This window comes from Brachycentrus maculatus, unplaced genomic scaffold (genome assembly GCF_059751285.1).
Source record: "Brachycentrus maculatus isolate JH-2025_06_01 unplaced genomic scaffold, ASM5975128v1 h1tg000365l, whole genome shotgun sequence".
Classification (NCBI taxonomy): Eukaryota; Metazoa; Arthropoda; class Insecta; order Trichoptera; family Brachycentridae; genus Brachycentrus; species Brachycentrus maculatus.
The window spans coordinates 217,796-241,638 of record NW_028281114.1 but is presented as its reverse complement, the minus strand read 5'-3'; the positions used below and the strand labels follow the sequence as shown (position 1 = coordinate 241,638).

At 31.6% G+C, this 23,843-nt stretch overlaps 1 protein-coding gene across 1 annotated transcript; it reads right to left on the bottom strand.

The window, feature by feature from the left end:
• Window positions 1–1,503: 1,503 nt before the first annotated feature.
• LOC148303504 (hydroxylysine kinase) lies at window positions 1,504–22,564 on the bottom strand. Its single transcript, XM_088269831.1, has 6 exons — window positions 22,518–22,564; window positions 15,547–15,868; window positions 9,107–9,306; window positions 7,359–7,600; window positions 6,457–6,646; window positions 1,504–3,016 (listed from the first exon to the last, which is right to left on the bottom strand). Exons 2-6 carry the CDS (start codon window positions 15,863–15,865, stop codon window positions 2,816–2,818), a joined length of 1,152 nt encoding a protein of 383 aa, XP_088125957.1. The 5' UTR covers window positions 15,866–15,868; window positions 22,518–22,564; the 3' UTR covers window positions 1,504–2,815.
• Window positions 22,565–23,843: the final 1,279 nt, after the last annotated feature.

Genomic DNA, 23,843 nt, shown 5'->3' with positions numbered 1-23,843 from the left:
ATACGTGGGTGTACTGGCGAAAAATATTAACTCGAAAATATCCAATTTTGACTTAGTGATGCATATTATAAGTTTTCAACATTCTATAAACTGGCAAAATACACTAAGTAGTTTGAAATGTCATATTAATGTGGTTTTAAAACTAAATTGTGTAATACCGGGTATTTTATTCAGGCTAAGTTTTAAATAACAGGGCTTATTCAAACAGGGATTTTAGATTTTTTTGCCAGTATACCCACGATATATATTCATACAAATGATTTTTTTAGTTTTGTGTAGAGTTCTGGTTCTAAAACTTTTTTGGTCAGGAGCCTCCTTAGAGCTTGAGTATATTAATTGGCGCCCTTGATCATCGTAACACGTCATAAATCAAATCAAGAATCGGTTATTATGGTGATTATATCGGTTATTATTATGATTATATTAAATATAGACGTTAATTATCTACCGATTGGCACCAAAATTGGCACCGATTGGCTAAAAAACTCAATTTTTTAACATAACGCAGTTTGCAAGTGGAATGCATATATATTTAATCTTTCAACAACAAAATGTACCAACTCTATGTAATATTTCGTTTGTTACTACTTTAATGTGCAAAGGCAAATAGCCGCAAGTTTAAAACAGTAGTTTTGAGATAAACGAGTTTATAGTTAACTTAAAGTGATGCTTTTTGCCAACACACGTATCAAATTAATTCAATTTTGCGGCTTTTTGGATAATGAATATCTGGTAAAGGAAAGAGATAGAAAAATCTGTGATTGTATATGATAGAGGCCAGTTATAAGAATGCTTTGAGCCGTGTTACGCCAAACAGTCGCAACTTGAACTACGGCTAGTTGCCTTTACACATTAGTACTTTATTATATTGAAATGTATCTTTATGCACATACATGTATCCTTGTATATTATTATAATCTTTAAATTTGCATAACTAAGTGCCATTATAGAATAATGTATCTTACAATATTCCTAGTAGGTTATAAGGTAAAAATATTAAAAAAATAATTTTCAAGCACATTTTTTGTTTTATTTCCAACAATTTTACAGAAAATCAACAGTAATGTACCAAATTCTAATACTAATAAGCATAAGATAAAGAGAAAAAAAATAAACAGATCGCTTTTTTCTAATATACAATAGTTGAGTGGCTAAATTGGTGACCACATTAATATTACATGTTTAATTTATATCATTAAAATATACATACGAACAATATTAAAAAAAACAATATATATATATTTATATATATATATATATATATATATATATATATATATATATATATATATATATATATATATATATATATATATATATATATATATATATATATATATATATATATATATATATATATATATATATATATATATATATATATATATATATATACATATATATATATATATATATATATATATATATATATATATATATATATATATATATATATATATATATATATATTAGGGTGGGAAAATATATATATATATATATATATTTTCTTTCTGGGATACGATACTTTGATGCCTCATCACTTTATTTAATTTTTACATTTTGATCAATTTCATACATTCCGGAGTCAAGAGATTTGTTTTCTACTAATATACGAGACTAATTGTATATAAAAAAGTATATACATTCAAGATTGGACGGGGATCAGGACCATTGAGGCGCTGCTGAGAGCTGCCCAAAACAAGGACAATTACGCTTAAGTGATAGTCGAGTGACGTTAGGGGGACCTGACATGACACGCACAGAAGAAGAAATTTATCAATTTTGGCATAGTCAAATGCTTGACATTTTATATGCATTTTCAACAAATTAAGGCAGAAAAACCATTTTAAAAAACATAAATTCACTGTAGTAATTGATTTTTTTTTTTAAACAAACATGGCACGATCAGGTATGCCAAATACTTGAAAGTGCTCAGGTTAAGTCAGAGTTGTAACAATCGGCGGGTATGTATGAGGAGATGCATGAACGTAGAAGAGGTGAAGAATGTTTGCAAAGACAGAGTGGTGTGGCATTCTATTCTCTCTGCCTACCCCTGCGTTGAAGCGGCGTGATGGTTAGTTAGTTAGTTAGTTTAATTAAATTCTTTAACTTCTTTTTTTACTGGCCTTGTTTGGATAAGATACATATTTGAATTGTCGGGCTGTGGTCCCGTGGTTAGTGTCACGGACTCTTAAGTCAGAGTTTCTCGGTTTGAATCCACTCTGCCACAATTTGATACCTATTTCTAATAATGAGCCGCTTAGGCTCACAGAAATAGTATGAAATTGAAATATTTGTGTAAATAATAAAAACACAAATCGCTCACTCCTTTCAAGAACGTCATAAATCAAAAAGCTTTCAACGTTTTTAAAGTTTAATAAATACAATGTATTAAAAATAAATATCAAGCCACTTATTAAACTTTTTACTGTGCAACAGATCTTTTTAGGTAAAACCTGAAGGTTTTTTCTCCATTTGAAAAATGTTTAGTATATTTAAAAAAATAATTAAACAATACCTTTTCTTCAAAATGCAAAAACAACACTTTCAGCCCTGTAGCGGGTAAATATTAAGTTAAAAATATGCCTCTTTTGCTGGAATATAGTACATTTTCTGGTCATTTCGAAAACATGCACAACTAAAAATTGACGACTTTTGATTTATGACGTTCGTGAAAGGAGTGAGCGAAATGTTTCTCTTTTAATAAAAAGAAGAAAAAAAATAATGTAGCCTTCAGAAATGAAAAGGTTCTCCACCTCTATGTAAACATCATTTATATACTTTTCATTTGAATGATATGTTTTTAGGGATGTGTTTATCTGGTGCTTTTTGTAAGGTAGTCATCGGCAACCTTTTTCCACAGTTCTGCGGCTGATTCGTTAGTTTCGTTCCATATCAGTGGAAGCAGTTCCTCGATGGCCTTCTTGCTGGAGAGAACGTATGTGTTGTCGGGGTAGTATGCGCTGGTGTATGCTCCCATCACGTAGCTCTGGCAGAATCTTGCCGCGATACACACCTAGAAAATTAAAATGATCATTATAGAGCAGGTCTGGCCAACCCAAATTGCACCCCGGGTCGCATCGATGACCTAAAATTTTCCCAAGGGCCGCATACAGACATTAGATTTTTTTTATAACAACGAATTTCATATTTATTGATTTTTTGTAAGTACATATTATAAATAATTTGAATGCAGAGGTAATCAAAAAGCACAATCAGGGTAATTGTGAAGAAAAAAAACATTACTTCAACCAGATGTGAGAAAAAAACACACATTCAACTAACAAAAAATCTATTTGTATAGTAATAAACATTTTGAAAAAATTAATAATCAAAATTATTAATTATTATAAAATAAAACCCTTATCCGCACCCCAATGGTGCATAGGGCACTGCTTCATATGAGCGCAGTGTTATCTTGATTGTTTACACATGAAGGAAAGGTGATCAGCCCTCCGCCTCGGGTACCAGTCCAGGGTAATATTGAATGAATATTACAGTGAACAAAATCACTTTTATTTATTTGACCCCCCCTGGGAATCGAACCCGGGACCTCCAGAACGGTAGCCGATCGTGCTGACCATTACACTACGGAAGCGGACGATAAATTAATAATTAGGACACATAAATCAAACGATATTAACAAATTTATTATAAATAAAACCAATTGATCAATGGCCACTCAGTTCGAGATTTGAGTTTCTCTTCGCTTACTTAATTTTTCTAAATCTATTTCAATAGTTGAAGTTGCACACCTTAACTGGTTTTCGAGATTTTTTGAGATTGCCTTAAATTGGCAATGCTGAAGAGCGTGCGAACGTTTATTGTTCACAGTTTTTATAACAACTTGCATGACTTGGCTCATAGATAATACTTGAGGGCATATCGCTCACTCCTTTCAAGAACGTCATAAATAAAAAATCGTCAATTTTCAGTTGTGCATGTTTTCGGAATGCCCAGAAAATGTACTATATCTCAGCGAAAGAAGCATAATTTTAACTCAATATTTACCCGCTACAGGGCAAATAGTGTTGTTTTTGCATTTTGAAGAAAAGGTATTGTTTGATTATTTTTTAAATATACTAATTATTTTTCAAATGGAGACAAAACCTTCAGGGTTTACCTAAAAAGATCTTTTGCACAGTAAAAAGTTCAATAAGTGGCTTGATATTTATTTTTAATACATTGTATTATATTTTTAAACTTTAAAAACGTTCTCCTGAAAAATCAAGTTTTTTGATTTATGACGTTCTTGAAAGGAGCGAGCGATATATGATATCACAAATATATCCCTGGTTTAAAAATATATTCTTCATAAATGACCGCGGGCCGCACATAAGAGCGTCGCTGGCCGCGGGTTGGCCACCCGTGTTATAGAGAATAGATTTTTTTGTAATTTTTTATTATTACTTAATATATGCGGTTTTTACTTAGTGAGGAATGAAAAGATAAGGCGCAGGTGCATTAAATTTTGCTCACAACTGTCGTCAAGAAAAGGCGATTCAGTTGGCTTGGCCATGTACTCCGCATACCTCCCGAGAGCCTTAATCAAGGTTGCCTCTTTTACAAGGCATTAGGTTCACGCCGCCCAGGACGACCACTGCTGACAATTTGTCGGAGATCTCGCCAGAACTTTGGGATGCGGCCCTGACTTGGGAGTATGCAAGGGAGCTGGAAGTCTAAAGAAAAGCCTGGGGACAGTTTGTGGACTCTGTATGCTCCACATAGGGAGCGGATATGGTTTAATAATAATATAGTTTATTTAATAAAATAACAACTAGGTAGTTTTTTCCACATGAATTTTATTTGACCAGCAACTGGGTTTCGTCGTAATCGACATCATCCGACTGTTTTTTTTTGTAATTTTTATTATTTTTTAATAAAGGTGGTTTGACTTTGTGAGGAATAAAGAGATAAGGCGCAGGACACAGTGAATCTTGGTCACAACTGTCGTCACAAAAAAAAATTACATAGTTATTTTACTGTATAAAATGCAGTCCCACCAAGAAATGTCAGTACAAAATTGAAATCTAATAATATGGTTACAATAGTTTTTTTATAATTTAATAAAGTTTCTAGACCTTTCTACTTTCTAACTCAGTTCTCTCCAATAAAGAGACTAAGCTCTTGTGCTTGGAGAGGGACTTACACTTGATATAAGGATTTTTTTTTTCAAATCAAATACAGGTATGTCCGACTGGAATCTTGATTGAATTAGTTGTTACATCATGTTTGAATGTTTGTGGGTGAACTGAACAAATAGAGTGTTGAACGCATTTGACTACCATGTTGGAGGTTCCGGGTTCGATTCCCAGAGGGGTCAAAATAAATATAAGTAAGAACTAGTAGTTCTACTTAGAAACCTATACCCTTTACTATGACTAAATTATTTTGTATACCCACACGCAGGCCATGCCTTTGAGGGATCTTTGTTTTTATTAATTTTTATATTTTATTCATATTTTTTGTATTTGAATTTATGCTATGTAATGCAAAAGAATTTAAAATAAACGAAAAAAAAACTGAAGTAAGAAATTGAAGTCATTATAAAGAAAAGAAACCTAGAGTGCTTTGGCTATTTTATGAGGGGAGAAATAAAAAAGTAAAATGTATCATATTTTTTTATATGAAATTTTAGGTATTATATTGTTTTTTGTGTAATATATGATAAGAATTGTGGAGGTCACAAAAAGTAACATTTCCAATATTGCAAAAAAATTTCATTAAATGCAAATATGTTCTGTTTACTGTATTCTATCGAAATCTTAATTAAAGTTGCGACAAAACTCGGTCCTGTGTTAAAGCAATATGAAATCATTAAATCGTACCAAAACCTAACAATTTTACAAGCTATAATTCCTGATTAATTCAAATCATTTATAATGGAAATGTAACGTTTTGGTGAGAACCTCCCCAATCGTATTGTACATAAAAGAAAATAAATCGCTCACTGCTTTCAACAACGTCATTTATCAAAAATCGTCAATTTTCAGTTGTGTATGTTTTCATAATGCCCAGAAAATTTACTATATCCCAGCAAAAGCGGCATATTTTTAACTTAATATTTACCCGCTACAGGGCAGAAAGACAGGGTAGTTTTTGCATTTTGAAGAAAAGATATTGTTTAATAATTTTTTTAAATACACTAAATATTTTTCAAATGGAGAAAAAACATTCAGGTTTTACCTAAAAAGATCTGTTGCACAGTAAAAAGTTCAATAAGTAGCTTGATTTTTTTAAAAAACATTTTATTATTTTTTAAACTTTAAAAACGATCTCTTGAAAAATCAAGTTTTTTGAAATATGATGTTGTTGAAAGGAGTGAGCGAAATGAGAAATTGCAAGGCACAGTTGAAGGTAAATTATTCACTTTCATATTTCAATATCAAGTTGTTTGAACATAGCTTTCTTTCATTCCTTCACAATGTTTTGTTAAAATAGTTGTTGTTACATTACCCTCAATAGATTCAATTCCTTCGGAGGTACTATCCTGTTGATGGAATATCCTGCCAATACAAGTCCTCCAGTTCGAAGATCCTTTCCGACTATCATCGCGTATGCCATCGTGATGGCCAGCTCGAATAAGTAGCAAGATATCTGCATGTCACCAAAGTCAATGACTCCGGTGATTTTGTAGGTGTTCTCACTGAAAATATTAATTTGAAATAATTATAGGGTCAAAACTGAAGAAGAAAATATAACTACCGTATTTTAGAAACTACAAGACGCACTTTTTTCATCAAATAATTGCCTCCAAAATAACTATAAAATTAATAAAAATGTCCAGTATGTTTCTGATTTTAAATTCTTGCCAGTCTTAAAAATGGCCATGTACTCGATTCCGCGGGAAACATATTTCTATCTGGCAACACCATAGTGATGGGACTCGTACAATAAAAAATGTTGTCCACCACACATGCGTTTGTAGTACACAAAAATACTCTACAATTGTGTAACGCAATGTTTTCTGAGGCGAACAGAAAACAGAGGCGATTTTCAGGAATTTTATAAACTAAGAATTAAAAAAAGACGTTTATTTTATATGTAAATAAAAATAAAAAACAGAAGAAACCAAAAATGTACTCAGAACTAGAATTTCTTAATTATCTATTTCTTAGGCATTGTTTATTTTTTGAGTAAACGTAAAATAATTTATATTATATACATTTTTCTAACAAAATGAATCTAAATTGAGTGCATTTAAGTAGTGTTTTGTCAGAAAAATTAATTTAAACTCATAATTTTCATCACCTGCTTGGTTTAGAAAAAAAAACTGTTTAGTTTTTATTTTATTATAAAAAATGCAGTTCCACCAATAAATGTCAGTACTTAAATCGGATAAATGTTATTTAACTTACATTGGGGATTCCTTATTGATATTAACAACAATGTTTTGTTCGTTAAAATCTCCGTGCAGCAATCCTCTTTCCAAATGTTTGATCTCTGGAACGACAGCTTCATTGAATTCCTTCAGGACCTCGTCGATTATCTTAGCCATGTTTACATCCTTGACATGACACTTGAATTTTTCTAATTCGGGCACATTCTCCAGCATCCATAATGTTTTGTGGTTTTCATATCCAGAATGATAGAATTTTTTCTGCAACCAAAGTTTTAAAAATAAATCCAATTTTTCTTAATAGAAAACATTTTTAAGCACTGACGTGTTCTCATATGAGTACAGTGGTCGGCAAATTTATTGGCTAAAGAGCCAAATACAATTAATCATTTTCTTGAAAGCCAATTTTGTTTGTTATTCTAGTACACTTGAATTAAAATTCAATTGTAATTTTAGACCTATTTTATATTACTTAAAAGTAATTTTATAGTAGGGTGTCCATAAGAACACTACTTATTGAGAATAATATCCATGTGTCTCCTTTGAAAGTTAGATCATGTCAGGTTTGCATGTCGTTATTTTTAGCACGTTTCCAGATTCTCGTCAATAAGACGATTTCTCAATTTGCTTTTAATAAGGTTCACGCTTGAAAAATATTGTTCGCATGAATACGTAAAGTCGAAGAGCCTTCCCGCGGATATTTGTTCCGGAGCCGCACTTACAATGTCAAACAGCCACATGCGGCTCCGGAGCCACACTTTGCCGACCTATGAGTTAGTACAAAGTCAAAATATTACATATCATTTTTTGACATCTATCTATTTTGGAACTAACCAACAAACCATCATATCGCTTCCCCGTAGGAGTAGGTAAAGATAATAAAACGCCACACCAATCTCAGCCTTTTCCACAATCATACATCTCGTACATACCCGCCAATTATTCCGACTCCTGACCTGACCACATTCAAGTATTTGAAACACTTGATCATGTCAAGTTATCCTTGGTTTTTCTCTGTTTCTTTTTTTTTACTAACATAAATTGTATAATTTATTTAAATCACAATTTTAAACATATTTAAAACATTTTATTTTTTGACATCTCATCAAATATGAAGAAGAATATGGAAGTCTGGGTATTTATGGGGCTGACGACCGTCATAGACTGGTTTAAGTGATCATTTACACGCGTGTAACATTCACCAATTCTACCCATTATTGACAACGACACCACTCAAATTGTTGGAAGTTCTATATATATGAACCAATTTAGAAACATTGTTCTTGAATCACTAGAACTTCACTAGCGACATCTATTGGTGAGATGAAAGAAATGTCCCTTTACTAAAAATCTGTGTTTGATTTTAAAATAATTCAGCGATTAAAACTGTATTTATTTATTTATTTAATATAGCTGTATACGGTCACGGGTAACTGGCTCAGGCTTAAAAAAAATGAAAAGAAGCTGTGCGAAGCATGTTCGGAACTCAGTTTAGGGTTAATTCACGACTATAACTCTAGGCCTTGCACACTCTTTACTCAAACACAAAATACACACACATTTTATTTTGAGCTTAATAGTATTTTCACCCTTTCTTGTTGTTATATATATTATATATTGTTGTATAAAATGTGAATTCAGTAATTGGCCTCATTATCGGCTCCTGATATATATTTATATTATTTTTGTTAATGGCTGTTGATTTCCAATAAATAAAAGCTTTTTATTAAGCAGAAACACTTAAAATGTTGTAAATCAAAATATTACCTTTAGTAATCTGTCGAAGTTAGCAATGTATTCCCCGACTTGGTAGAAGAGGAAGTCAGATTTGGGTACGTTGTTCAGTATTTCTCCCGGCTGATACTCCAACAGTCTGACAACATGGCTCTTTCCACCCAATTTCTCCAACGAAAAATAATGTCCGTACACATCTCTAACTGGTTTTGGACAACCAACGTTGTGCTTACCTGAAAAAATCGTTTTTTTTATCAATCATAAAACCGCATATAACACTGTCCAACAATGATTTTGTAACTGAAATTTTGATGACTGATTTGGACTAAATTAATCGTTCTTATTCAATGTCTATATGGTGACAAGCTTGTATCACGTCAAGTTTTGATGTTAAAGTCATATTATTGTTTGTATGGACCCCATACGTTGAAACCGTAATAGTGGTTGGTATCTAGACATGTTTTAGTCTAAGGTCTAAGGGATTAAAAAAAAGTATTGATAATTATGGAGTAACAGTGGAAATATATTAACTTATTAATAATGAATACGATAGCATTATATGTTTATATTTTGTATTTATTATATGTTTATATATATTATATGTTTATTATATTTATACATAAATAATAAGATAAACTTTAGTAAAATTTTATTTATTGTTTCGGCATTAACTTTGTGGTAAGACATGTTACAATGATTAAAGAAAACACTTGTTTCAGTTATTATACAGACCTGAATGATGGAAGTTTAACTTCTGAAACATGTAGTCTATAATAAAACTCAAGTGGTAAAAAACAAGTGTTTTCTTTAATCATTGTAACTTTAGTCAATATCAGATTTAAAAATATCCATAACTAAAAAATGTGACGTGCTACATTTTTTTGCTTTCGTTTTTGAATTCAGCTTTGCAAATTGCACAAAGATCAGGTATTTTCATGCAAGTTACAAAATAAAAGTTGTAAATTGTTGGCCAGTGTAATCGCTTACATCTGACGGTTCGCCGCTGTTATACAAAGGGAGGGGAAAATCACAGAAGAAAAACAACTATACAGATAAAATGGATATTATTGTGTTTTTTTCAAAAACAAAAAAACTTCTGAAAATTTTTCATATACACAATTACGTACAAAACTCCTGACCTGACCACTCTCAAGTATTTGAATTCAGCTAAGTTTTTCTCAGTCTTTGTATTACCATCCACATTCGCCTCATAAATTTGTTTTAATGTTCTTTCTTCACTCGTTCGATTAACAAGCCCAACACACCTTACTTAACCCTTAATAACTAAACATTCGTCTGGCGGAGTACGCAATTAAAAACGTGAAACATAATCAAAAGTATTTATGAAAAATAAGAACCGTTACATGGCACTTAAGTTTGGTTTATTATGAAAGAATGTAAGAGACATTTAACAATAAATCACTTTTCCGACAACAACGTCATTTATAAAAAAAAAACTTTACTTTTCAGGAGATCGTTTTTAAAGTTTTAAAATATGATAATATGTATTAAAAATAAATATCAAGCCACTTATTGAACTTTTTACTGTGCAACAGATCTTTTTAGGTAAAACCTGAATGTTTTTTCTCAATTTAAAAAATATTCAATAGGTATATTAAAAAAAAATTAAACAATACATTTTCTTCAAAATTCAAAAACAACACTTTCTGCCCTGTAGTGGGTAAATATTAAGTTAAAAATATGCTGCTTTTGCTGGGATATAGTACATTTTCTAGGCATTTTGAAAACATGTACAACTGAAAATTGATGATTTTTGATATAATATTATGACGTTGTTGAAAGGAGTGAGCGATATGTCAATATTGTGCGATCCACAAATGGCATTGCATTTACAAATATAGTTTAGTATCTAGGGTTAATACACTTTTCTTAATTTTATCAATAAGTATGTATGTACATAAATAACATATGTATGTATGTACGTAAGGATGCAATAATATCAAAAATAAACATCGGGAGTTAGTGTCAAATGAATACTCAACGATACCAGGCGCCGACACACTCGTAAATCAGTGAAATCGCAAAGAAAACAGAAATAATCGGTCATCTAATCAAGAACTCACGAATGGAGAGAAAGATTGAATGATAAAATAATTTCAAACAAGCGTAAGGTACACATCGCTCACTCCTTTCAACAACGTCATAAATAAAAAATCGTCAATTTTCAGTTGTGCCTGTTTTCGGAATGCCTAGAAAATGTACTATATCCCAGAAAAAGAGGCATATTTTTAACTTAATATTTACCCGCTACAGAAAGTGATGTTTTTGCTTTTTGAAGAAAATGTATTGTTTAATTATTTTTTAAAAATATATTAAATATTTTTCAAATGGAGAAAAATCCTTCAGGTTTTACCCAAAAAGATCTGATGCACAGTAAAAAGTTCAATAAGTGGCTTGATATTTATTTTTAATACATTGTTGTATATTTTTAAAATTAAAAACGTTTTCCTGAAAAATCAAGTTTTTTGATTTATGACGTTCTTGAAAGGAGTGAGCCACATGTTTACCGTAAGACGTGCAGTTGGTCCAGAGTCACTTATCTTATTATCGTTTATTATGTCTAGTTATGTACATGTTACGATATAATGCAAACAGATAATCGTGATAACAGAGAAAAATAACCAAATTTCATGACTCCGTATTTTCAATTACTGTACTGCGTAATAAGCTTTCATAAAGCATTTTCAAGCGTATGCCTACTGATCAAAAAAGCGTCACCTTTTAGCCCTTTCTGCGCTAAAATGGTGCACAAGGCACTGCGCCGTATCGACTCAGCTGTTCATATATAGCGTCTGACGTGTGCATCTCCAACTACAGTGTCATACAATTTTTTGAGAATATGAAGAAGAATATGGCAGTCTGGGCATTTACAGGGCTAAGGACCGTCATAGGATTGGTAAAAGGATCACTTTACATACGTGTAACATTCACTAATTATACCCAGGATTGACAACCACACTACTCAGTTTTTGGAACCTATAGAAATATTGATTTTACTCATGAAGCAGTACATGTTAGTTCACAACAGCAATCTATGTTGGGATAGGTAAAGCTTTTATTAAGAAAAGGCTCTTTCTATTTGTATGCATAATAAACCTGACTTGTCTTTGAAATTTTACTTAAATCTACGCTAAATAAATTTCACTCAAGAAAAAGTCGAAATAAAATATTTTCTTTATTAAAAGCATTGTTAACTTTGTGGTTTGGTAACACTCTCCTTACCAATAATAGTTCACTTCGTATAATACCATTTAAAATATATTTTTCTTAAGTGGTATTACACACAAAGTGAACGATGAATGATAAGGATAGTGTCGTTATAAAAACCAAACGTTCGTTGTGGCGAATGTTCGTAAATCGAGAACTGCGTTAACCTGAGGTTACATGTCGACGGCCCCTACGTAAAGTACTCTATCTGCAAATCTGTTACTTTACAGGAGAGAGCTTAGAAGATTTTTCAACGTATTCCTTTTTATTAATTCGAATTAATCTGAAATTCTAAACTAGTATTATTCTTTCAAAAACACTATAAAATAATGTATTAAATCATTTTAAAACTCTGTGCTTTGTCAAAATTAGGTAGTTAGCGTTTTAGGAGTTCAGTTCTTTCGAAAGTTCCATGTAGATACCGTCTTATACGCCTGAAAATATAATAAAATATAAAATAAAACCCTTTTCCGCACCCCAATGGTGCATAGGGCACTGCGTCATATAAACGCAGTGTTATCTTGATCGTTTACACATGAAGGAAAGGTGATCAGCCCTCCGCTTCAGGTACCAGTCCAGGGTAATATTGAATAAATATGACAGTGAAACAATCACTAATATTTATTTTACCCCCCTTGGGAATCGAACCCGGGACCTCCAGAACGGTAGCTGAGCTTGCTGACCATTACACTACGGAGGCGGACGAAAACCACGGACGGAGGCGGACGCCTGAAAACTAGGAGTAATTCATTTTATATATTTTTTTGTTTGTTTATATTTGAAGATAACGGTCAGTTCATAACATACACCAAATATCTCAAAATTGACAAAAATGTATTGTAGTTAGAGCACTTTACGTAGGGCACGTCGATGTAGTATGTGGATGTACCTATTCACAGCTTAGCACTAGCTAACTTACTAAAGTTCGCTGTTACGTCCAAGTATATATGTAACTAACTCTTGATTGATTTATTGTGTCATCCCATTGATAAATAGAAGCTTAATAAGGTTCAAGGAGACAATAATTCAAAGACAAAATAGGGCTCCCTGGATTTGGACAAAATGGTTCTCAAACGGTGAAAAGTGTGAAAATTTTTTTTAATAAGAGTTAAAAAATATACATCCAAATTATCTATATACATCAACGTTCGTTGTGGCAAATATTCGTAAATCGAGAATATACATCAACGTTCGTTGTGGCAAATGTTCGTAAATCGAGAACTGCCTTAACCTGAGGTTACATGTCGACGGCCCCTACGTGAAGTACTCTATCTGCAAATCTGTTACTTTACAGGAGAGAGCTTAGAAGATTTTTTCAACGTATTATTTTTTATTAACTAATGGTTTTATCTGAAATTCTAAACTAGTATTATTTTTTAAAAAAACGATAAAATAATGTATTGAATCATTTTAAAACTCTATGCTTTGTCAAAATTAAGTAGTTAGCGTTTTAGAGTTCAGTTTATTTCGAAAATTCCATGTAGATAGCATCTTATACGTTAAAAAATATACATCCAAATTATCTCCTTTGTCCGTCTCCGTAGTGTAATGGTCAGCACGCTCGGCTACCGTTCTGGAGGTCCCGGGTTCGATTCCCAGGAGGGGGTCAAATAAATATAAGTGATTTTTTCACTCTAATATTTATTCAATATCACTCTGGACTGGTACCTGAAGCGGAGGGCTGATCACCTTTCATCCCTGTGTTTACGATCAAGATAACACTGCCTTTATATAATGCAGTGCCCTATGCACCATTGGGGTGCGCGTAAGGGTTTGATTGATTGAAATTATCTGCAAAAGTCATTTTTGACGCAAAATTTCGTTCGAATACATGCCTATTTTTTATATACACGTGTTTCAAATACGGTGTTTGAAAGTGATGCGGAATGCATCGAAACACAGGTCACAATACAATTTAAGAAATATTGGTATTAACCAAGTGAAACTTAAATTAAAAATGGTTATACTTATATCGCTCACTCCTTTCAAGAACGTCATAAATCAAAAATCGTCAATTTTAAGTTGTGCATGTTTTCGGAATGCCCAGAAAATGTACAATATCCCAGCAAAAGTGGCATATTTTTAACTTAATATTTACCTGCTACAGGGCAGAAAGTGTTGTTTTTGCATTTTGAAGAAAAGGTATTGTTGAATTATTTTTTGATATATACTAAATATTTTTCAAATGGAGAAAAAACCTTCAGGATTTACACAAAAAGATCTGTTGCACAGTAAAAAGTTCAATAAGTGGCTTGATATTTATTTTTGATACATTGTATTATATTTTTAAACTTTAAAAACGTTCTCCTGGAAAATCATGTTTTTTGATTTATGACGTTCTTGAAAAGAGTGAGCGATATCACCGCAAAATGACTGCCTAATCATATAATGAAAATTTCTAGTAGTATTTATTACACGAAGTGAACGACGAATGGTAATGAGGTGTTAAGGTCGAGATCTCGAAAGCTCAAATCACAGCACGTTCTCCCGCACTAAGGGAATATGTATTGAAAAAATATTTTTACCTTTCTTTAATTCCCTGCCATCTGTTAGCTCTTCTTTTCAAAACCATGTATTAATTTTGAAAAAAAAACTTATTTTTGCAATACAAAAACGGTGTTTTAATCAAAGAATTCCAATAGCTTAAATGTTTAAATATTAAATATTTAAAACAAACAATAAGTCTACTAAATTGTATTTAAATATTAAAAACACATTAAAAAAATAGTGATAATTTTTTCGCCATGTTATGGCATTTATTTTCAAATGAGGTATTTTTAATAATAAAATACAATTAAGTACACTGTAAAAAACAGTATTTGATTTTAATATGGATTTAAATGGAGTTCCGTAAATTAAACGCAAAATGTATAAATATTTTAAAATATACCTGTGTTTAAAGAAATAAAAGTTGCGGGCTATCGAATATCACTCCTTAACCCTTCACTGCATGACTTTTTTTTGCAAGACTGCATGACTGCATTGACAGTGCGTCTTCGAGAGACAAGTGAAGTTATTATTTTGGCGTTCATAGCGCGTTTTTTGGCTAAATTATCAACTATATACGTGAGTTATGAATGTATCTAATCACTAACAACAAAGAATTGTGGCTAATATTTTTAAAGAACGTTTTAATACTAACTTTTGGGTATGTAACAAATTTGATACACTATGCAGTGAAGGGTTAAAGAACAAAATGTTTGAGAATAACTGGGATTGGTCAAATATTATTGAATTACACTTACTTAAATAAATCATAGCTTCCGTTTGAGCCTCGACAAATGACAGTTTCTGCGAGTCGAGCGTGTTCATGATCTTCAGCACATATCCGTACGGGCAGTGGACGGGAATGATGGGATTCTTCATGTTGGTGTCCTCGGTTATCTTGTAGTTTCTGTCGTCGTACGAGTTCAGCTCCTTGATCTCCAAGCAGGAGATGCCGTACAGCCTCTCGGCCAGGGCTCTCACCGTCTCCTCGGTGACGTCAGGCTTGATGATCTCCCCTTCCTGAAGGATCTTGGAAGACACTTCTTCGTGCTTTTCCTCTACTTTTTCAGCCATCATAACCTGAAAATCGTACAATAATACCAAAACTTTTAATTTTTCTTTTCCCTAAACAACTGACCTTAAAAACAAATCATTTTGATCATTGAAAGCTGTCCCACCGCATGCCCAGATCTGATACAGAAGCATCTAGGCTTCCTGACAGATCTGCTCTTGCTAAGCAATTTTTTTTAAAACTAAGTTGCGAAATTTATTGAAAATGTGAAACAACATAAAATTGTATCCCGATTTTACTATGAATTTACATTTAAAAGCTTTCAATATACCTGTCACTGCCAATCTAAATAATACAAGGCTGTAAGTCCATTACCAAATTTTCTAGAAGTTCCCCAGTGTAGGCAGTAAAAGGGATTAGTGTTTAGTTCAATTAGTCAGCTAGATTCGATTACGACTCGACGTTGGCCGGTACACAGACGCCCACAACCCCGACCAGCACAGCAGACAGACACGGAACAGTGCAAAGCTTGGCTCATATAATACTTGAGGGCACAAATTTGGTTGATGCATCAAACCGTGTATCACCAATATATCACTGGTTTAAAAATATATTCTTGGCCGCGGGGCGCGGGTTGACCACTCGTGATCCTAATGATTGATTGGAATTAACTTTGTGTAATAAACGGTGATTTAAATATTAAGATAGAACACTCGTGTAAGACCATTTTTTTAGTTTATTAATGTAAACACGACTAGTTTTGGGAAGTGTAGCAGTTTTCATCAATAGGTAAAAATAACAGATGTATAATTATATAACTAATTATTACACCCACTTCTTGTCTTGCGTAAATAAACAATTACGAGCACCTTCGAAACTCTTAAAGAGACTTTAAGAGATCATACCTCTAAAAGAGTTTATTAAAAATTATTTTTTTTTTCTTTTTTTTATGTACGACTTTTTAACTTAAACTACCTTGTAAACAATTATTATTATGAATAACAATTTGTATTATTTATTGACTTGGCATTAACTTTGTAGAATGACATGTCGATTATTTTAAAAATTAAACAAAATAAATACCTGAATTTTTTTCTCGTTATTTTTTGTAATCACCTGTTGATGTAAACATCTGTAGTTTTCGAAATTAGACGTGTGCAATGAAATAAAACTCAACAAATGGTATTATACAAGTCTTTGATTTTAAAATATTAATTATTTAAGAAAACTAAAAAAAATAAGATAAATAATCTGAAAAGCCATAAACATTTTGAAACAATAGAAATTCATAAAAATATAAATAAACATTATCGTTTATACCCATAATTAACAATATGACAGTGACTAAAGCCTGCCCCCTATTGTCTATGTACCCACTGATAAGAATTTAAAAAAAAATATAAAAAAAAAAAAATTATATAAAAAAATAAAAATAAGAAAGCTATTACCCCCTCTTCAACCTTCAACGTCCCAAGGACCCAACTCTACAATTTGGAATAAGCTTCACATACGGTGTTTGAAAATGATGCGGAATGCATCGAAACACGCGTCACAGTAGATTTAAAGGAAATAGTGGTACTAAGTAAAACATTAATTTAAAAAAAATAAGATTCGTCTAGACGAAACACACACTCCAGACTAAGCTCTTCCTAGGAAACAATGTTTAAAAAAAAACTTATCAATGCACGTCTACCAGCAATATTTACTATTCCGTTCCATATTTCACTTTGACCTGAACCGTATCTAGATATCGTTATCAGCTAAATAAAGAAAATGTAGACAAGAAAAATTGGCCGCCTTATCTCAGTCAGTTAAAACAAATCAAACATGAAAAAAAAGTTTCCATATCCCGTTATCTCCGATTCTAAATGAGATTGATGTGTTTTCTTTGAAGGCATCTTATTAATTCACACGGAAACACACACACACACACACACATATAGGCATGTATATAAATAAATAAATATATATATTTATATATATATATATATATATATATATATATATATATATATATATATATATATATATATATATATATATATATATATATATATATATATATATATATATATATATATATATATATATATATATATATATATATATATATATATATATATATATATATATATATATATATATATATATATATATATATATATATATATATATATATATATATATATATATATATATATATATATATATATATATATATATATATATATATATATATATATATATATATATATATATATATATATATATATATATATATATATATATATATATATATATATATATATATATATATATATATATAATATATGTTTATATAAATCTCATTATTTATGGTTACATTTTTAATTTTCTAGACATTTCTACAATCTTAATAAAATTAATAACGCAGTTGTGTCCAATAAAGAGACTAAGCTCTTGTGCTTGGAGAGGGACTTACACTTATTATTTATTTGTTGGTAATATAATTAATTTTTATTATGATTATTTTAACTATTATTTTTTTGAACAAAGATGAAGACGAATATGGAAGTCTGGACATTTACGAGGCTGACGACCGTCATAGGCTGGTTTAAGTGATTACTTTACACACGTGTAACATTCACCAATTCTACTCATTATTGACAAACACACTGCTCAAATTCTTGGAAGTTCTATAAATATGAACCAATTTTGAAACATTATTCTTGAAAAAATAGAATTTCTAGAAGCTTTTTATTGAGCAGAAATTCTTCTATATCTAGTATGTGAGGTCAGAATCCTGGATTATAATCACACATGAGAAACGCTAGAAACTGTCATTTTCATTTTTATTATTTAAGCTTATAATTTGATCAGATGATTTTTTTTGCAGATTATAATACAGATTTTGTGAACAAGTATTTGAACACACTCAAAATGTTGTAAATATTTTTTTAACAACAATTTTTTTGCAGAGTGCAATTTTTTTGTCCGCCTCCGTAGTGTAATGGTCAGCACGCTCGGCTACCGTACTGGAGGTCCCGGGTTCGATTCCCAGGGAGGGTCAAATAAATAAATGAGATTTTTTCACTCTAATATTTATTCAATATTACTTTGGACTGGTACCTGAACTGGAGGGCTGATCACCTTTCCTTCATGAGTTGATGATCAAAATAACACTGCGTTTATATGATGCAGTGCCCTATGCACCATTGGGGTGCGGAAGGGTTTGAATGAATTTTTGCAGAGACTCACCAAGCCACTTTGTGTGTCTTGTCGGTATAATTTTTTTTAATACATATTTTTATCGTTTTTAACGATTTTAACCTTATAAACACACAAAAAAGAGAGAAAAATTAAGAATAAAAACATTTTACAATTTTTATAAAATTAACTCTTGATCATTCACCCATTCCTTTAATTTGCCTTTGTTCCATATTTTATTTTGACCTCTAACATCCGTCGGCAACAAATAAAAAATGATCGGAACGATATATTGCAGTGTTCGACTCTCATATTTTTTTTTAATTCTTGGGACTATCAAACCTTCGTTGTGTGTAAATCGTGTATCATGGTTGTGTACTAAAAGATTTCGATATTTTTGTCTAGTTACCGACCACATTAGCCTCATAAATTTATTTTACTTTATATAACTAACTAACTAACCATCACGCAGGGGTAGGCAGAGAGAATCGAACGCCATACCACTCTGTCTTTGCAAACATTCTTTGCCTCTTCTACATTCATGCATCTCCTCATACATACCCGACGATTATTACGACTCCTGACCCGGCCGCTTTCAAGTATTTGACATACCTGATTGTGCCAAGTTTTGATTGTGCCAAGTTTTCCTCGGTCGTCCTCTGCTTCTTTTTCCAACTACATTCGCCTCATAAATTTGTTTGACCGTTCTTTCTTCACTCATACGCTCCACATGTCCAAACCATCTCAGCACACCTTTCTTAATTTTATCGATAATGCTTATCGCAGCCTTACATTCATTCCTTATTTCATTATTCGAACATCTATCAAACATCGTTTTGCCACACATTCGTCTGAGGGATCGCATATCGACTGCATTCAGTCTGCTTTCATCCATCTTTTGCCAACTCCATTCTTCGCTTCCATACATAAGGGTTGGAACCAGAACTCCATTGTTTACTGCCAGTTTAGCTTCCGCTGATAGATTTTTATTTGCTAAAACTGATTTTACTTTATACAAATATATATAATAGTACGTTATGAATAATTTTAAAATCACATTTATTCTGCATCGAGTATAGGCTAGATTTTACAAAAATCTGTTTAATGTGATTATAATTGAGTTAGACAGCTGTCATTCTCACAATGGGATATATATCATATGTACATATGTACATATAGATGCATATATTACAAAACATGTATGATGAAATAATATTACCAACTTCCTGTGATTAATACGACAATTTTCAAATGTATCTTTTTATTTGCCCAAGATATATCTTATTTTATAGATATATTAATATGCTTTATGAACTAATTAACCATCACGCTGTTTCTCCGTAGGGGCAGGCAGAGAGAATAGATCGCCACACCACCCTGTTTTTCACCATCAAACATTCTTCGCCTCTTTCAAATTCATGAATCCCATACATACCCACCAATTATTTCGATTCTTGACCTGACTAAGTCCAAGTGTTTGACATACTTGATCATGCCAAATTTTCCTCGGTCTTCCTCTGCGTTTTTTTTTAATTAATTTACTACAATTGCCTTTTAATTTTGTATCAATGTTATTTCCTCATGTCCATGTCATCATAACACGCCACGAATTTGAAAATATTTTTTTCGAAGGATAAATGTTATTCAATTCCTATTGGGGAATTCTTTTTACACTACCTACTACGTTCGCCTAATAAATTTGATTTACTGTTCTTTCCTTGTCCGTTCATTCCACATGTCCAAACCGTTAAATACCGATAGATATTCGTCTCAGTAAAGATAACATTTAAAAATATGTATTTTTTGCTTAAATTTGGGGATGCAGATATTTTTAGAATTTCATCTGATAAAGTTAGGTTTATGTGAAAAATCTTAAAAAAAACCGACAGAATTGGATATTTTTTTGTTTTTGTTTCACTCAACAATAAAGGAATAATTGAAATATGAAAGAGACGCAAATAACAGATACAAATCCAAATTTATTTATTGCAAGTGAATATACTCGTATATGGAAAGATTAAAAATAGATACTTAAATAAACAATACCATCCTTGTCATTCATCTAATGTAATACCACTTAAAAATTTAATAACTACCGGTTACAGAATAATTATTCCATTGTCAGGTCAAATGAAGTCCATATTTGTCCTGCTAATGAAATTTCCGCCTCCGTAATGTAATGGTCAGCACGGTCGGCTACCATTCTGGAGGTCCCGGGTTCGATTCCCTGGGGGGGTCAAATAAATATTAGTGATTTTTGCAATCTAATATTTATTCAATATTACCCTGGACTGGTACCTGAAGCGGAGGGCTGATCACCTTTCCTTCGTGTGTTAACGATCAAGATAACACTGTGTTTATATAATGCAGTGCCCTATGCACCATTGGGGTGCGGATAAGGGTTTGAATTGGAATTGAATGGAGTAGTGTTTTTTAGTGGTATTACACAAAGTACCTTACCACAAAGTTAACAAAGCTTTTAATATACAAAATACACAGACATCTCAACACAGATGAAGAAGAATATGGTGGTCTGGATATTTACAAGGCATATGACCTGAAGTCTGGGCATTTGCAGGGCTTACGACTTAAGTGATCGTAAGCCCTACGTAACGTGACGGTCGTAAGATCTGTAAATGCCCAAACTTCCACATTCTACATTCGTCACCTATGTTGAGATATCGAAGAATAATGTAAAAATAACTACTTATTTATTTTTTTACAAAAATGTTAATAAAATTAGTATAAAACCACTCACCGAGATTTTTACGTCTACCGGTTTCGAGACGTACCCGTCTCTTCGTCAGGACAATCACTAACACAGCATGCAAACAATACTACCCTTCACCACCATAGCCCCATTTACACACTCAAAACTACACAAAATGTCTAACACATGCGATTTTTGGTCGACCCGAAGACCAACATGCACTATAGTTTTCAATACAGACATGCGTTACGAGCCGAGGTTAAATGTACATTTAACATGTGTAAATGGTGCTATGGTGGTGAAGGGTATTATTGTTTGCATACTGTGTTAGTGATTGTCCTTAGTGATTGTCCTGACGAAGAGACGGGTACGTCTCGAAACCGGTAGACGTAAAAATCTCGGTGAGTGGTTATATACTAATTTTATTAACATTTTTGTAAAAAAATAAATAAGTAAAAATGACTAACCACAAAGTAAATGCTTTAAATATTAATAATATTGAGAATATAAAAAATAACTATTAATTGGAGATAGTCCTAATTATTTAAGTATTTGGACACATTCAAAATGTTGTATACAAAATATACTTATTGATACCTCTAAAGCTTTTAAAAAATTCAACATCTCAACACTCCGTGCTTGACCTCTCGATGAAATAAGATGCACCGGTATGATTTTAAATTTAATCGATATTTTTGTCCAAATTGGCTGGGACTCAGTTACAGCATCACATGAGTTTAGGGTCATCGGTTGCCGATTGTATTATTATGTGATGAGAGTGATCACAGTTTAATATTAAAGGTAACGAATTCCGAACCTACCTTATCTAATAATATACAATAGAAGTGCACAGTATAGACGCTACGACAAGACTAATTCGAGAGGAGATAGTGTGTTATAGGAATATGAAGTACTTGACATGGGTCGACAACCCTTGGAAAGAGAGATTATGATTTTTTTTTATCCCGTCCACATATCGCTCACTCCTTTCAAGAACGTCATAAATCAAAAAACTTGATTTTTCAGGAGAACGTTTTTAAAGTTTAAAAACATAACACAATGTATTAAAAATAAATATCAAGCCACTTATTGAACCTTTTTCTGAGCAACAGATATTTTTAGGTAAAACCTGAAGGTTTTTTCTCCATTTGAAAAATATTTAGTTTATTTAAAAAAATAATTAAACAATACCTTTTCTTCAAAATGAAAAAATAACATTTTCTGCCCTGTAGCGGGTAAATATTAAGTTAAAAATATGCCTCTTTTTCTGGGGTATAGTACATTTTTTAGGCATTCTGAAAACATGCATAACTCAAAATTGTCGATTTTTGATTTATGACGTTCTTGAAAGGAGTGAGCGATATCAGTTTAAAAAATATGTATACGAATAAACAGGGCTTTTTTATTTACATATAACGAATATATATGTTTTTAATTTTTCAAAATCAATAAGACGAAACAATATTTGTGCCTACGTTAATACAATCTATATTTATGTAATTCGCCAAATGATAAATAAAATATGGTATTGTAATGAATATTTAAATGATATTTGAATACTTTTTTATTGAGTTCCGGGACATTCTTTGCCAAAAAAACCCCTGTAAATAAACCAATTGAATGTATCCCCGAAATAAATAAATAAATGTTCCGCCCGGAGGGGAGTAATATTTTGCACCTGATAAAAAGAGAACTAACATAGAAATAATCTTCAAATGCGGAAAAGGGTATAGCGCACTAAACAAATATTTTTGTGGTATAAATCAGTTCAATAAATCATAACGCTCACATGTGACTCGAACTTTTGTATCGTTCAAATTCAAAGGCGTTCAAATTCAACAGCGGAGTTTAAATTAAAACTGTCTGGTAAAATTATGACTTTTTCTGTTTCACCAATGAATAAAGTACATATATAACTATTACACACGTATTTTATCGTGTGTCTAGATCAAAGATGTGATGAATTTATAAGAAAACATAAAAATAACCCAGTAAAACATTACACCTAGGATGTAAAGATTTGAATTTTAATTAATTTTAGTTGATATTTTAATCTAAAAGATAATTCTATCCTTACACGGATATCTTCGGGTAAAGTGCCATTAGTAAATTTGTACAAAAATAATGCATTACCAAAAGTTTTCTTT

What these genes read in the sequence shown, in the direction of transcription:
- LOC148303504 (XM_088269831.1), bottom strand. Translation starts at nt 15,865, where the DNA reads ATGATGGCTGAAAAAGTAGAGGAAAAGCACGAAGAAGTGTCTTCCAAG. An exon ending in ATCAATAAGGAATCCCCAAT is followed by an intron (nt 6,647 to 7,358) that starts GTAAGTTAAATA and finishes TAATATTTTCAG; the next exon opens with TGAGAACACCTACAAAATCA. An exon ending in AGGAATTGAATCTATTGAGG is followed by an intron (nt 3,017 to 6,456) that starts GTAATGTAACAA and finishes TTAATTTTCTAG; the next exon opens with GTGTGTATCGCGGCAAGATT.